At 33.8% G+C, this 15,282-nt stretch overlaps 1 protein-coding gene across 2 annotated transcripts in view; it reads right to left on the reverse strand.

The window, feature by feature from the left end:
- Positions 1-15,282, reverse strand: part of SCFD1 (sec1 family domain containing 1) — a 118,596-nt gene that overhangs the window by 61,954 nt on the left and 41,360 nt on the right. For both annotated transcript variants that reach the window (XM_043984996.1, XM_043984997.1), the window contains 3 exons: positions 6,549-6,688; positions 2,428-2,518; positions 1,296-1,369 (listed from right to left, as the gene is read on the reverse strand). In XM_043984996.1, the coding sequence (XP_043840931.1) occupies positions 1,296-1,369; positions 2,428-2,518; positions 6,549-6,688 (305 nt within the window). The remainder of the gene's footprint in view (positions 1-1,295; positions 1,370-2,427; positions 2,519-6,548; positions 6,689-15,282) is intronic.

The raw sequence follows: 15,282 nt of genomic DNA on the forward strand, positions 1-15,282 counted from the left end.
ATTTTCTTATCCCCAAACACATTTTTATAAAGGTGCCACTCAAAACTGAAAATTTATATATTCTCTTTTTATCACACCAAATCTAATTTTTCCAAAATTTTATTCACAAGCTTTTCTTAATTATCTTTTTGTTTAATTGGAAATATGCTTTTAGCAGTATTTGTTTCTGAAATAGTCTTCCCCCCATTTCTATGCCACATATTTGTACTTGTATTAGGTTCTCTACTGTCCAGGTTGTCTCTACTTCCCCAAGGTTATTCTTCAATATAACAGTGCCAGAGATATTTAAAAAAAAAAAAAAAAAGGTAGAGGCAAGCCATAAGTAAAATTTTAAACTGGGAATTGGTTTATTTTTGGTGCTTTTTTCCCATCCCTTTTCTCTAAGTTCTATGTCCTTATAGAAAACACCAGTTACACCTGACCTCTCAATGTTTAGGCCACAGCTTGACTTTCATTTTCCCTTCCTAATTAAAACCATTGTGCCCCGGGTTTAGTCCTTTGTCTCAATAGCAAGACTAAAAGTGTAGTTTTTTTTTTTTAACATCTTTTCATATCATGAAATTGTAGTAGTAGTAGTAGCAGTAGTGGTAGTGGTAGTAGTAACGATATAGAATATCTAAATAGTTTGGATTTACTCAACTAAGAGAAAATGTCCTGACTTGGGTGCCTCATTGTAGCAAGATTGTGATTTCTTGACTGTTATGCCAGGGGAGTATAAGAGCTAGTAGGTTCTACACCAAGATGGAAGGGGATGAAGATGAATGTAGAACTGGTGAGTACTGCAGTGCAAAGACTGTCAGCTGACATTTGAAGTCCATTAAAACACTGAATGCATGTAATTCTATGATATAATGTTTTCTAAGTACCAGGCTGGCTAAGTTCTGAGAAGCCGACCACTAGACCAGCTTCCAGATGATTAATCTTTTGGGCCACTGAAACATTTCAAAACCATCCACTAAGATGTAGAAGGACTAAAGTCTGGAGTGGTAAAAGGTATACCCACATAGACAAAAACATAGCTCTTACACATAATAACATAAAAACAAGTGCCATTTATACAACAATTTATAAGGTTTATAAATGGCTTTATATAAATTATATTACAATCTTTGAAAGAACACTATAAGACATCAAGGGAAACAAAACCAACTTGAAAATGTACAAAAAATAGCCTTTAAAGTTAGAAATAATACTATTTTTTATCATCAAAGATATACTACCTTTAGAAGTGCTATCCATTATTGTAACTTTGTTCAAATTAAACCAAATGAATATAGATTTTATCATCCACTTACCTAACAGCTGAAGTTAGCTTGGCTGTATTGTCAGAAAGCATACTTATAGCTCCTTCATCTTCTCCTTCTAATCCCTATGATAGAAAACAAAACTATACTATTAACCAAAAATTCCCCAAACCTACATAGTCAATTTCTCATAGAGTTTATTTAATAGATCCCTCAAAATGGTACATATGGCTTCAATTCCCCAACCTTCCACTAAATGCTAGGTTGTATAGTGGATAGAGTGCTCTCTCTGCAATCAGGAAGACCTGAGTGCAAATCCAGCCTCAGACACTTATTAGCTGTGTGACCCTGGGCAAGTCACTTAATCAATGTCTGCCTCAGTTTCCTCATCTGTAAAATTACAATAATAACAGCACCAATCTCTTAGGTAGGTGTGATGTGGATTAAATGAGAGATTTACATAAAGTATTTTGCAAACCATAAAGTATTATATTATTATTGCTAGTCTTAAAACTATTATTTGTTTTGTTTTGGTTTTTTTAACGGGGCAATGAGGGTTAAGTGACTTGCCCAGGGTCACACAGCTAGTAAGTGTCAAATGCCTGAGGCCAGATTTTAACTCAGGTCCAACCTGAATCCAGGGCTGGTGCTTTACCTACTGCACCACCTACCTGCCCCTTCTTAAAGCTATTATTAATTTTAATGGCTGCTGTCAAACTATTTCCCCAATAGTAGAAATCATCATGTAATACAATTTATAATATTATTGTCCAAGTGAAGCAAGGCCTTAGTTTCATTAAAAGCCTGGTACCTTGCATTTGGAAGAATTTGACTAACTAAATCAATTTGGCATAATAATAAAGGGTAAGATATCTGTTCTACTTCTGTGAAACTAAATGGTAGATAATAAAAGTTATCCAAAGAGCATTTCTGTGTACAGTCCTTAAAGTTTACAATGTGTTTTCTTACCTACAATTAGAGTACAAGGTAAGCAGTATTAGCTCTTTTTTACTGAAATCAAAGGTGATGCCAAGAAAGGTGAAATGACTGGTCTAAATGAAGTCTTAGGATATGAACATTTATTTTGGCTACACTGAAAGAGCTTATGTAAATACATGAAAAAACATTTCTCCTTCTGAAAGTCTTTTTCCTAAGCACTCTCAGACAATAAAGAAAATCTCACCATAATGCTTTTAAGGCGCTTCACTTCATCTTCCTGGGCTCTGTAGGATTCCAATTCTTGTTGAACAGATTCTGCGACTTCTGGGAAAGGACTAAAACAATATTACACATGATGAACTAATGAAATAAAACATTACTAATAACTTTATACATATTTAATTTAGTAAGAAGACAAAGTAATGTAATACTTTTGTATCATGAGCTTATACTACTTTTCAAATTTATTTGTACATATTACTTATTTAAATATTCAAATATCAAATGCAAGAGATTATTTGCAAATATATACAAATATTTTAAGAGAAAATGTATGTCAAGATAATTATAGTATTTCGATATAGATTAAAATTTCAATTTATATTTTATTACTTTTTGTTGATCATTAACTTTTCTTTTAGCACATTACTGTAAAAAAGCAGCAAATTTAAAAAATTAAGTGAGAAAAAATAGTAGATGATGGGGCAGATATATTTATAAAAGAACTATTTCAGGAGTACAATAAACATATGTAATAAATAACTTATGAAATTATATACCTGGCATTCTCACCAAAATAACACATACTGTCAAAAGTTCCATATAATTAAATTATGGATTTAAAAGCAATGCTACAATTATTCAGAAAAAAAAACCCTTTCAACTGTACATTCTTTTTTTTTTTAAACCTTTTTCTTTTTATTGGGCAGCTTATTCTACTTACATTCAATTTTGCACAATCATATTTGAATTGCTTTCTATAAATTGTTAAATTTTGTTCATTTTTTCAGAAGGGAATATTAACTTTCTTTTAAAAAAATCATTAATGCCTTTTAAAATAACCCAGTCATTTTTTTATTAGAACTCCAGTCAGCAATGACGATTAAACAAAGAAAAATTAGGAAAATTTATCAATATAATGATCATATCTGGCAGTATGGTTAACATTATGTTTCCACTGACCCTGACCTCCTTACATAGAGAAGAGAGATATGTTTTGAAAAGGGTTCAACTCCTTTTGTTTTAGCTTATATTATTTACATGTTTTTTTAAATAAACATTTTTATTTAAAGGTTTGACTTCCAAATTCTATCCCTTCCACCTCCCTGAGGCAGGAAGCAATCAGGTATGGGTTATACATGTGCAATTATGTAAAACATTACCACATTAGTCATTTTGTATAAGAAAACTCAAATAAAAGAAAAGAATGAAAGTGAAAAATAGCATGCTTCAATCTATGTTCAATCTTGGAAGTGAATAGTATGCTTCTTCATTAGTCCTTTGGGATTGTCTTGGATAACTATATTGCTGAGAATAGTTAAGTCATTCACAGTTCTTCATCAAGGAATATTGCTGTCACTGTGCACAATGTTCTCCTGGTTCTCTTCACTTCAGTATACATCAGTTCATATAAGTCTTCCCAGGCCTTTCTGAAATTATTCTACTTGTCATTTCTTATAGCACAATAATATTCCATTATATTCATACCAGAGCATGTTTAGCCATTCCCCCATGATGGGCATTCCTTTGATTTCCAATTCTTTGCCACTACAAAAAAATAGCTGCTATAAATTTTTTTTGTGCAAATAGGTCTTTTTCTCTTTTTTGGGACGTCTTTGGGATATAAACCTAGCAGTGATATTACTGGATCAAAGGGTAGGCAGTTTTATAGCCCTTTGAGCATATCAACTGTACATTCTTAATATCATTACATGTTATTGAAATGTATCAAATTTTCTCTACAGATGAGACCTGTCTACTACCTGGCATCATCCTCTACATAAGCATACTATAAACACTGAAAACCACAAGAGATTCCATTCTTAAGAAAATCTGGGTTACATATGGGAACTGTAGCACAACAGAATAACTTATCTGCACTATGGAATGTAAAATTATACTTCATTAGCAAAATCGATTCTCTTGAATTACAAGCCATACCTGTCTAGTTTGTAGGGAAGGAAATGGAAGAAAATGGATTTAAATGTTTTGTAACAATTTGATTTTTAAAATGAAGCTGATAAAGAACTTAACTGTTCAGGTCTATTTCAGATTTAACATCACTCCAAGTAAAGGACAGAATATAAGTCAAGGCAAAGTTTATAGATAATGAAATATTTTATAAGTACAATTAAAATGTATTTATTTCATAAACATACTGCATGAGGACACAGAAAACATTCAAGGGGGGAAAAGTAATAAATTTTCCATCAGAATAGACAAAAAAGGAAAAGATGTTCTGTAGAAAACTATACTCCTCTAAACCACACATACAAAAATATTTATAGCAGCTCTCTTTGTGGTGGCAAAGGATTGGAAATCGAGGGAATGCCCATCAATTGGGGAATGGCTGAACAAGTTGTGGTATGTGAATGTAATAGAATACTATTGTGCTGTAAGAAATAAGCAGGCAGATTTCAGAAAAACCTAGAAAGACTTAAGTGGACTGATGCTGAGTGAAGTGAGCAGAACCAGGAGAACATTGTACACAGTAACAGCAACACTGTACGATGATCAACAGTGATAGACTTGGCTCTTCTCAGCAGTGCATTGATCCAAGACAATTCCAAAGAACTCATGATGGAAAATGTTCTCCACATCCAGAAAAAAGAAGTGTGGATTCTGAATGTAGATTGAACCATACTGTTTCTACATTTTGGTATTTTTTTCCTTTATTGAGGTTTTTCCCTTGTGTTTTGATTCTTCTTTCACAACATGACTAATGCAGAAATATGTTTAATGTCATTGTAGGTATAACCTATATTAGATTGCTTTCTGTCTTGGGGAGAGGGAGGGAAAGGAGGCAGGGAGAAAAAATTTGGAACTAAAAATCTTATGAAAACAAATGTTGAAAACTACCTTTACATGTAACTGGAGAATAATAAAATACTTTTATGATGAAAAAAAACCCCCAACAAACAAAACTGTACTCCTCTAACATAAAAGTAAATCAAATCAGAGCCACAAGAGAATAGGAAAATCAAATGCATACATGATATACAACTTCAGAATTGTTAAGAGATTCCATATCCCAAAACAAAATGTTTCTGATGTAACTTAAAAAGTAAAGCTTACAGACTGAAAAAACAACAACACCTTTTTTCTCCACTAAAAGAATAAAGTTCTTTTTTTTGTATTAAAGAATAATTTTACCAGAAGTTAAGTATTGAATAGGATACTTTATATTAAGACTACAGGCAGCATAGCGAAATAGAAATTGAAATGAATTTAAACAAGACATAAGTTCAAATCCCAGTTTTGCTATTTACTGCCTGAATGACTTTGGGATTTAGTCTCCTTAAATTGTAAAGTAAGGTCTTTAGGATCAACCAGATGATGCCTACAATTGCTTTCAGTTCTAAAGACATGATCCTATAATACAAAGTATCCTCAGTCTCTAGCCTGAATTTCAAGTTGTCTCATAACCTAATATGCATATATATTACATAACGCACTGTCAAATTCAAGCCTTCCCTTATTAACTCTTCTTATCACTTTTACACATGGTTTGGTCCCAGGCTTTGCAGTGGAAAGACCTCTGTTTCAATCTCAATTCTACTATTTATTATCTGTGACACCTTGGGTTAGTTACTTAATTTCTCTGGAAATTAAATGAGAAGAGTGGATGTGTAAGGTTTAATCCACCTATAAATTTCTATTTTTTGTTTTTTTGTTTTTGTTTTGTTTTGTGAGGCAATTGGGGTTAAGTGCCTTGCCCAGGGTCACACAGCTAGTAAGTGTTAAGTGTCTGAGGCCAGATTTGAACTCGGTACTCTTGACTCCAGGGCTGGTGCTCTATCCATTGCGCCAACTAGCTGCCCCTAAATTTCTATTCTTAAATAAGAAAAAGATGGCAATGGGAAATGGCATCATTTTCCAATACATATTCCTGAAAGGGGTAGTTCCCAAATTTAAAAGATTTATAAGATGGTAACATATCTCTACGTAATCTGATGATAATGATTTTATAGAAAAGAGGTCAAAAGATTAGATATTAGGAACAAAGAAAAAAATGGTACTATAAAGAAAAAAGATCTTATTATTAGCATCTATAACTAAAGATAAAGCACTAGAATATTTTCATAAATTTTATAGTATGATACATCAAAGCATTTATCACCATCATTATTTATTTGTTTTACTTACCTGCCTTTATGTTTTTGCCAAAACTTATCAACTGCAGTTAAATCATATGACTTCTTGTTTTTTCTCTTTGGTCTAGCACCAGCTGGAGAATTTTCTGCTCCTGAAGATTCTTCCAAATTAACTCGATTTAAGTGAAAATCCTGAAAAATAGTAATCTTGACTTTATAAATGTTATCTGAACATGCAAACCACAAAATATACTTTTATTTCATTATTTTATCTTCTACATAATACAGTAACAGTCTCAGTTATCTAGCATGGTTGAAGATGTTGGTGTTATATACTAGTGACATTTCAACCTTCAGAGTGCTCAACTGTTTTTTCAAATCTTTTTTGATCTGTGTTTTAAAAATGTATTTCCTATTTCTTTACCTTAATAATAATAAATATGACAACCTTTTATTGATTATTCAGGATAATCATTATGAGCAATTATTGTATTGTATCATCAACATGGATGCAATGCATGGTAATACATACAAAGGAGTCAGCAAAAAGCAGGGAAAGATCAATGGGAAAAGAATGCCTGGGTTGTGTTGTTATACCCTGACCATACTCCATACAGGCCTATGATGATGTCACATATAAGTACTAATTACATAACATATATGGAATCTGTTTTCGTGAAGTGATCCTAATTATCAGATTTTCTTGTGCCTCTTTCTTATAGAATCTAAGGAAAGAATGTTCATAATCTCTTAAATAATATGTCTGCCTCTACGTACAATCATTTCTAAAATCAAAGGCTGAGGAAGCTTTTTCCTATTTTTATCAAGTCTAGGGAATAAAAGAATTTAACTCTTCTCAATAGGGAAAAGAGTCACATCTGCCATTCACATTACTGAGATTCCTTATTGTAAAGGACTCAGAATTATATAATAATTACTTTCTTTTCTTTAGCTCGGTTGGTTGAAAAAATATACCTAAAATGCAAAGAATAGCCTGAAGCAGCAATGAAGTTAGGACTAAATCGCTGCAACTACAGAGAATGAAGTGTGTGTGTGTGTGTGTGTGTGTGTATGTGTGTGTATGTGTATGTGTGTGTGTGTGTGTGTATATATATATATATATATATATATATATATATATATATACACACACACATACTATGTATGTATGTATTTCATTATTTCTCAATTCAATGAATCCTAAGTGCCTGTAATATACAAGATACTCTATTACAAGAAAGAGATACAAATGCAAAAATAGTCCCTGCCCTTAAGAAGCATATATTCTCTTTCACTGGAGGGTGTTTATGTGTGTATGTTTTGTGTCTATGTCACAGAATTTGAGATGATGGCAGCAGTCATTTAATATAATTCATACTGAAAACACACACACACACACACACAAACACACACACAGAGTAAATAATGAAGCAGCCTCTGCCTGAAGACATCTAAAATGAGGAAAAACTTCCTAACCCCATTCCACTTTGAATATAGCTCTAATTATGAGGAACTTTTTTCCCTTTACTACAAGCCAAAATAACCTTCTCTGCAACTTCCACCCATTGTTCTTGGTTCAACATGTTGGGCCTGAAAAAGCAAGTCCAACTCCTTTTACATCTTTCAAATACCACAAGAAAGTTGAGCAAATCCAAACTCTTTCACATCTTTCAAATGCCACGAGAGAACTATAATATCCCTCCCTTGAGTCTTTTATTCTCCATGATAAACAATCCTAGGCCATTCAGTCAATAGATCCTCCTATAACATAGACTAAAGGCCCTTCACCATCCTGGCTACCCTTGTTTCTGGACATGTTCTAGCTTACAAAAGTCCTTACTAATTGTGGTCCGAAGATCTGAACTTAATACCCCAAAAGGGTCTTGATCAAGGCAAAGCACAGTTGGGCAGAATTTTCAAGTATGCCTGAAGAGACCCTTCATTAACACGTCCTTCCAATCATCCCCCCTGCCCCGCCATCTTGATGGCAGAATGATAAAATCTTTCTCAGAATAAGTTCTTTTACCTATATTTCTTTTTTTTTTTGTTTTTGTTTTTGTTTTTTTTTTGCGGGGCAATGGGGGTTAAGTGACTTGCCCAGGGTCACACAGCTAGTAAGTGTTAAGTGTCTGAGGCTGGATTTGAACTCAGGTCCTTCTGAATCCAGGGCCAGCGCTTTAACCACTGCGCCATCTAGCTGCCCCACCTATATTTCTTATTGAAAGAAATAATATATTTCATTTAAAGGTTATTAAAAATAAAGAAGAAGCATTTCCCCCCCCATCCTATTCTACAGGTTGCATCCTTTTATAAGGTAAGATTTTGGATAAAATAAGTTAAAGCTTCTAAAAGTTTAATTAGGTGGAATTTGTAATAAGATACCAAGCACATGATGAAAATAAATACTATTTTGAATTTTTAAATTAAATAAGTAAAGACAAGGTTCATTCCAAATAAATCCTTTTGTTTAACAAAATAAAAAAAATTCAAGGGCATACTGTCTTCTGATGCAGATTACAATCACTTGAAAACTACAAAACTATATATTAAGTATAAGTCTTCTAAGAAACATTATTTTAAAAAGAACAAAACTTGTTGGATACTTAAGATACAAAATAAAAAGCAAATTGTTATTTATCATTTATATATTAAGGCAGAAAAGGTAATGTCTCATATTGAAATTGGGAACATTTTGTACATCACCCAAAATACTGGAAAAACAGAAACTTCATACACACATTATACACCAACAGAAATGTTTTTAACAGGATGAAATACCTAAAATCTTTTCATATTATAAATCAAATTTTCCTGGCTTATACTAGACTGTGGGTACACCAAGGCAGTGGCACCACAAAATAAATGTTGGCAGTTCACAAGGTACAAACAAATTACATTATAAAGTACTAAGGATAGTTTCAGCATGAGGTTAAAAGGGTTTTTCTTGTTTATCATTGCAACTTTCCCAAGGTTACCTAATTCAGAAAAGATAGAGAACACAACTCCTTAAAGACTTCTCTGAGGAGATACACTGTAGATTAAGAAATTTTCTGAAATTTATCACCCACCTCCTCAGTGGCTATAAGGACAAAATGAAAAAATTGTAAAGTGCTTTGCAAACCTTAAAGTGCTATGCAAATGCTTCCTAATATTATGATTACTGTCATTAGAAGAAAATATTTAGAAATGTGCTGCATGGTAAAAGACAACTGGAATGGCCTCTGGAAAATTTTCAGTGATTTAAGTACAGACATTTACTGAAAACAGATGGAAAATATGGTTTTTAATGGACAAACTTTCAGGCAATTAATAAAATTACAATTATAAAGGGGAATAATCAGATAGGTAGTTTGAAGGGAAATAGAGAATCCTTAAATTGTGGGACTTCGGCTCAAGGACTGTTCCATTGTTGTATAATGAACACACAGCAAACCCCCTAATGCACAGTAGTTCTTGATAGATACCTATAAGAGACCAAAGGTGTCAAACACACAAAACACCATTCAGTGCCTGAGTCAAATTAAAATATAATTGGGAAATATTTAACAAATTAAAAAAATGTAAGTGTTAATAGTTGGTTTTCTAAGTCAATCTGTGGGTTGTAGGCATTCTTTTGTATGGTACAGTATTTCTATTTGAGTCCGGACACCACTGATCTATGCCATTAAGATTTCATCTATAGTGAGATTAGTATAAACATCACTAATAAGTACTTTATGGTTTATGAAGTGTGTTCCTCACAATAATACTTTGAGGTAGGTAATGAAAGCATTATTATCCTCATTTTGTACATAAGAAAACTGAGGCTCAAGAGATTAAATGAATTATCCAGGGTCACAAAGATAGCTAGTAATAAAGTTATGACTCAAACCCTAGCTGTCTGTCAAGAACTCTTTCTAAATTAGACTATCTTTCCCATGCAGAAATGCTGACAAATCTGTCCTTAATTGTTTTCAATGAAAGGGATTCTAAATCTCCAATGCTTTAGACTACTTCAAAAAAAACCCAAACATATTTTAAGATAGTATGTTCCTTTCATGTCTAACCTGTTTTTTTGGTATAAGTAAATTTCCATTTTTTTATTCAAAAAATTTTCTGACATACCTTCTAAAACACAGTATTTTGAAAGGCAATATTAAGAATCTATCATTTAGTCTTCTCTAACACAAATTATCTCAATTCTTTATTCTTAGAAATAGGACAAATAGACCTTAGGGATTGTCTACATCAAGGCTCCTTAAATTTTTTCCACTCATGACCCCTTTTTGCCCAAGAAATTTTTACATGACCCCGAGTATATAGGTATATAAAAATAAAACATTCACTGCCAAATTTTACACAACCCCCACATTCAGTTACATGACTCCTTATGGGGTTGCGAGCAATAGTTTAAGAAGCTTTGGTCTAGACCACCTTCATCATTTTATGGATGGAAAAATTGAGGGCCAAAGAAGTTAAGTTATCCAAGGGGATGGTAGTAAGAGGCAGAGTCAGGATTCAAATCTAGGTTTTCTGAATCCAAATCCAGCACTCTCTCCACTATACCACACTGTCTTGGCCTTACCCACTCCAACTTCCTGAGGATTAAAACAAATGGCATGTGACAGATTCATGGATTCCTATTGTATAAATTTTCATGACCCATGAGGATGGTTAGGAAGTGTTTTGTTTGTTTTTGTTATCAGACAAAATTTCACACTAAATGAGAATAGTGTCTAGGGCCTGGTGAAAATGAATAGCTCTTTCTGATCTTAATATCATCTGTGCCCCACCAATATGTTAACAGAGTATGAAAACTTTGAAATAGAGCAGGTTGGAAAGATGATGGTTTCACTCCTAGACCTGCCACAACAGAATGCACAGTAGCTCTTTTATTAAAAAATTAAATTTTATTTTCTCAACAAAAATCCACCTCCCCCCTCTCACCTTGACCTTTCCCTCCTGACCCCAGCCCAACTCAGAAAGAAATAAAAAGAAAATCCCTGTTAGAAATATGTATAGTCAAGCAAAAACAATTTCTGCATTGGCCAAGAAAAAAAAAAATCTTAGCATTCTGAGTCCTTGCTCTCTCTATCAGCAGGTAGATAGCATGTTTCTTCATCAGTTTTCTCTATCAGCAGGTAGATAGCATGTTTCATCAGTTTTCTAGAATTGTAGTTGATCATTATGCTGATCAGAGTTCCTATGTTTTTCAAAGTTGCTTGTCTTTATAGCATTTTCAATACTGTATAAACTTTCCTCCTGGTTCTACTGATTTCATTCTACATTAATTTATAAAGTCTTCCCAGGTTTCTCTAAAATCGTGTCATTCATCATTTCTTAGAGCACCATAGTGTTCCACCAGCTTTATATATCATAACTTGAATAGCAATTCCCCAACTGATGGACATCCTACTCCATTTCCAATATTTTGCCACTGCCAAAAAACTCCACCCTTAAACACCCTAAAACAAAAAAACCTGCTATTAATATTTTTGTATATCCTTAGTTTGTTAATCCCTCCCTTGATCTACCCTTCTTTTTATTTCCCATATTCTCCCTGATCCTATTTGTTTAGTGAAACATATTTCTATATCCAACTTTTATATGTGTAAATTCTTCCTTCCTTTCATCAGTTCAGATAAGAATGAAAACCATTGTCGCCTGCTCTCTCTTTCATCCTTCTATGCACAGAATTCTACTTGCACACCCTGAGTTTGTGAAATAATTTCCCCATGTCTTTCTCTTAATATATTCTTTTCCCCCTTTCTTTCTTCTTTTAGGATCATTAAAAATACAACAGAGCTACTCACCCAAGCCCTTTGTCTAACTGGGCTACCTTTATGACCTCCTAAGGATAAGACTCCTTTTATTTCTGGTCCATAGTAGGTCCTGATAGTTCCTTTTATTTCCTTTGGTTTTGTTGTGATTTTATCTTTTCCCATCATATACAGGAGGAAAGCAAAGAAACCCCGTCTCCACTATTTTTGAAGTATTTTTTGTTTGCTTCTTTTCTTGTGGGACGAGGGTTAAGTGACTTGCCCAAAGTCATACAGCTAGTATGTATCGTGTCTGAGGCCAGATTTGAACTCAGGTCCTCCCAAATCCAGAACCAGTGCTTTATCCACTGCACCACCTAGCTGCTCCTCCACTATTTTTCATATAGCTATAGAAATACTGGCAAAGGCCAGAAATAAAGAGAAAAAACCTGAAGGCTTAGAGGCAAAACCATCCCCATTTGCTGATGATATGACTGGGTTCTTTTTTTTTATTATTGGATTTGCCAAATTTTTTCTTTTTTTTTAGTGAGGCAATTGGGGTTAAGTGACTTGCCCAGGGTCACACAACTAGTAAGTGTTAAGTGTCTGAGGCCAGATTTGAACTCAGGTACTCCTGACTCCAGGGCTGGTACTCTATCCACTGAGTCACCTAGCTGCCCCATTTTTTCTTATTTTTAAAAAAAGTTCTTCATTATAACTAATAGCTCTTAGGGAGGAGGAATAGATGTAATGGAAAAACAAAACAGATCAATAAAAATATTTTTAAATCAACTATATCTCACAATTTCACAACCAACTAAATATTTAGAAAACACAAGATCCAACTGTGATTGTTTCTTATGAAAAAGTATTTGATTTAGTAGGCCAAAGTGATACCTTAAAGACTCTCTTCTGACCAAGTGTTATAAGAGAAGATAGGTTACTCTTATGGCAAGAGTAAAGGAATAAAAATAAAGAAATAAAAATAAAGAATAAAGGTCAATAGCCCGAATGTGTCACTAGTATTCTCACGACACTAGGAGAGAGTGAGAATAATTCAAGCATGTTTGATGGACCATCTGTGGTGAACCTCTCAGAAGACACAGTCAACAGTCACAAAGGATATATTACATTCTGCATAAATGGATGGACCACCCAAATTGATGCAGTCACAAGTCCATTTGAATATTTTATCAGATCTGCTCTTGCTATAGTTTTACCTTCCACTTGACCATTCTATTCCATACAGAATTCAATGCTTTAAGATGTTCCACAAAATATTCTAAGCTGTGAAATCAGAGTAATAGATTCTGAACTATAAAAGACTTCACAAGCCATCTAATCTTTCCCCACATTTTACAGATAAGGAACCCAAGGCCTGGCCAGATAAGTCAAATTACTCTCCCAAGGTCACTTAAGTACTCAATGGCTGAGCTGAGATTTTAATTCAGATCTCTGGACTCTAAAAGCCAAAATTCTTTCATGTTCATTTTTTTTTGGCTTTTCATATTCTCATATCTACTTCTATAAATGGCAGATCATCCTTTATATCGCTCATTAAATTTTTTAGCCATTTAGTAGGATCTTAGGGTAGCTACTCTTTCTCTTATAGGGATGTAAGTATTATATTGTAATTTTTTTCTTAATTTCTTTTACTCAATATTATTTATTTTTGTGTAAAACTATACTTACATATTAAAAGGGTGCTTTTTTGCTTATTTATGCTTTCATTTTTCTGGATGGCTTTCCCCATAAAGATGTCATTGTATTCCTCTAATATTCTTTTATTTGGCATATTTATTGCTGTTTTGCGATTATGAAAATGAACTAAGCTTAAAGACTAACAATCACTCAATGATCTTGCTAGATTTCTAGCTAAATCATTTACAAATAACTATGAAAAAATCTCCAGCCTAAGGAAAAAAACTATTTGGCAGTCAACCATATTTAAGTACCTATATGATACCTAGCATTCCATGCTAAGCATAAACACAACAATCTGGAAAAGATTCCAGTGTTATACTGACAGTTAAGCTGCTTTCCAAGCATTTCATGGGCTGGGATAAATAAGACATTTGCTAATACAAACATAATACCACCCCATCACTCTTGCCATCTTCAACATGAAAACGGTAGTTTAATGATGCCTGCTATAGACCTTTTTAACATAAAGGCATGACTGGCAAATTGAACAATTCCAAGAACACTAACATAACTAATGACCCTAAATATTAAATTTTATGGCTGAGAATCTTGCAATGGCTAATGGTCAGAATTCAACTGGCTTTAAGGAGTGGAAAAAATGGTACAACTATGCCAGTCAGACAACTAGTATTAAGTGCTTATTATGTGCCAGGCACTGTGCTAAGGTGGGGGTACAAAGAAAAGGAAACAACTATGTAGAAACAGTAAATATACAGAATAAATTGGAGATGATCTCAGAGTAAAGGTACAAAGATTATACAAAGGACTGAGAAAAATTGCTTGGAGAAGGTGGGTCTTGAGAGGGAAAGAGTTCCGGGTATGGGGAATAAGTAGTGAAACACTTGGAATCAGGACAGAAGAATGTCATGTAAGAGGAAGAGCAAAGAGGCTTATGTTGCTTGGACTGTAGAGTTTGTGGGGGAGGGAGTTATAAGAGCAGGGAGAGCAGAGTATAAAGTATAGGAAGCCTGGAAAAGTAGTAAAAAGATAGCTTATTACAGTGCTTCAAAAGTCGGAGGATTTTATATTTGATTCTGAAAGCTAGAGGGAAGCATGGGGTATCTAGGTGGCACAGTGGATAGAGCACTGGCCCTGGAGTCAGGAGGACCTGAATTCAAATCCGGCCTCAGACCCTTAACAATTACTAGCTGTGTAGCCCTGGGCAAGTCACTTAACTCCAACTGCCTCACCAAAAGAGAAAGAGGGGGGTGTAAGGGGGGAGAGGCAGAGGCATTAGATTTGACTGAACAGGGGAGTGAGAGTCAGGCCTGAACTTCCCATCTACTCTGAAAATGTATTTAAAATGAAAATGAACTTCCCAACTACTTCCCATCTCTCTGAAAA

The sequence above is a fragment of the Dromiciops gliroides genome, chromosome 2 (assembly GCF_019393635.1).
Source record: "Dromiciops gliroides isolate mDroGli1 chromosome 2, mDroGli1.pri, whole genome shotgun sequence".
Lineage (NCBI taxonomy): Eukaryota > Metazoa > Chordata > Mammalia > Microbiotheria > Microbiotheriidae > Dromiciops > Dromiciops gliroides.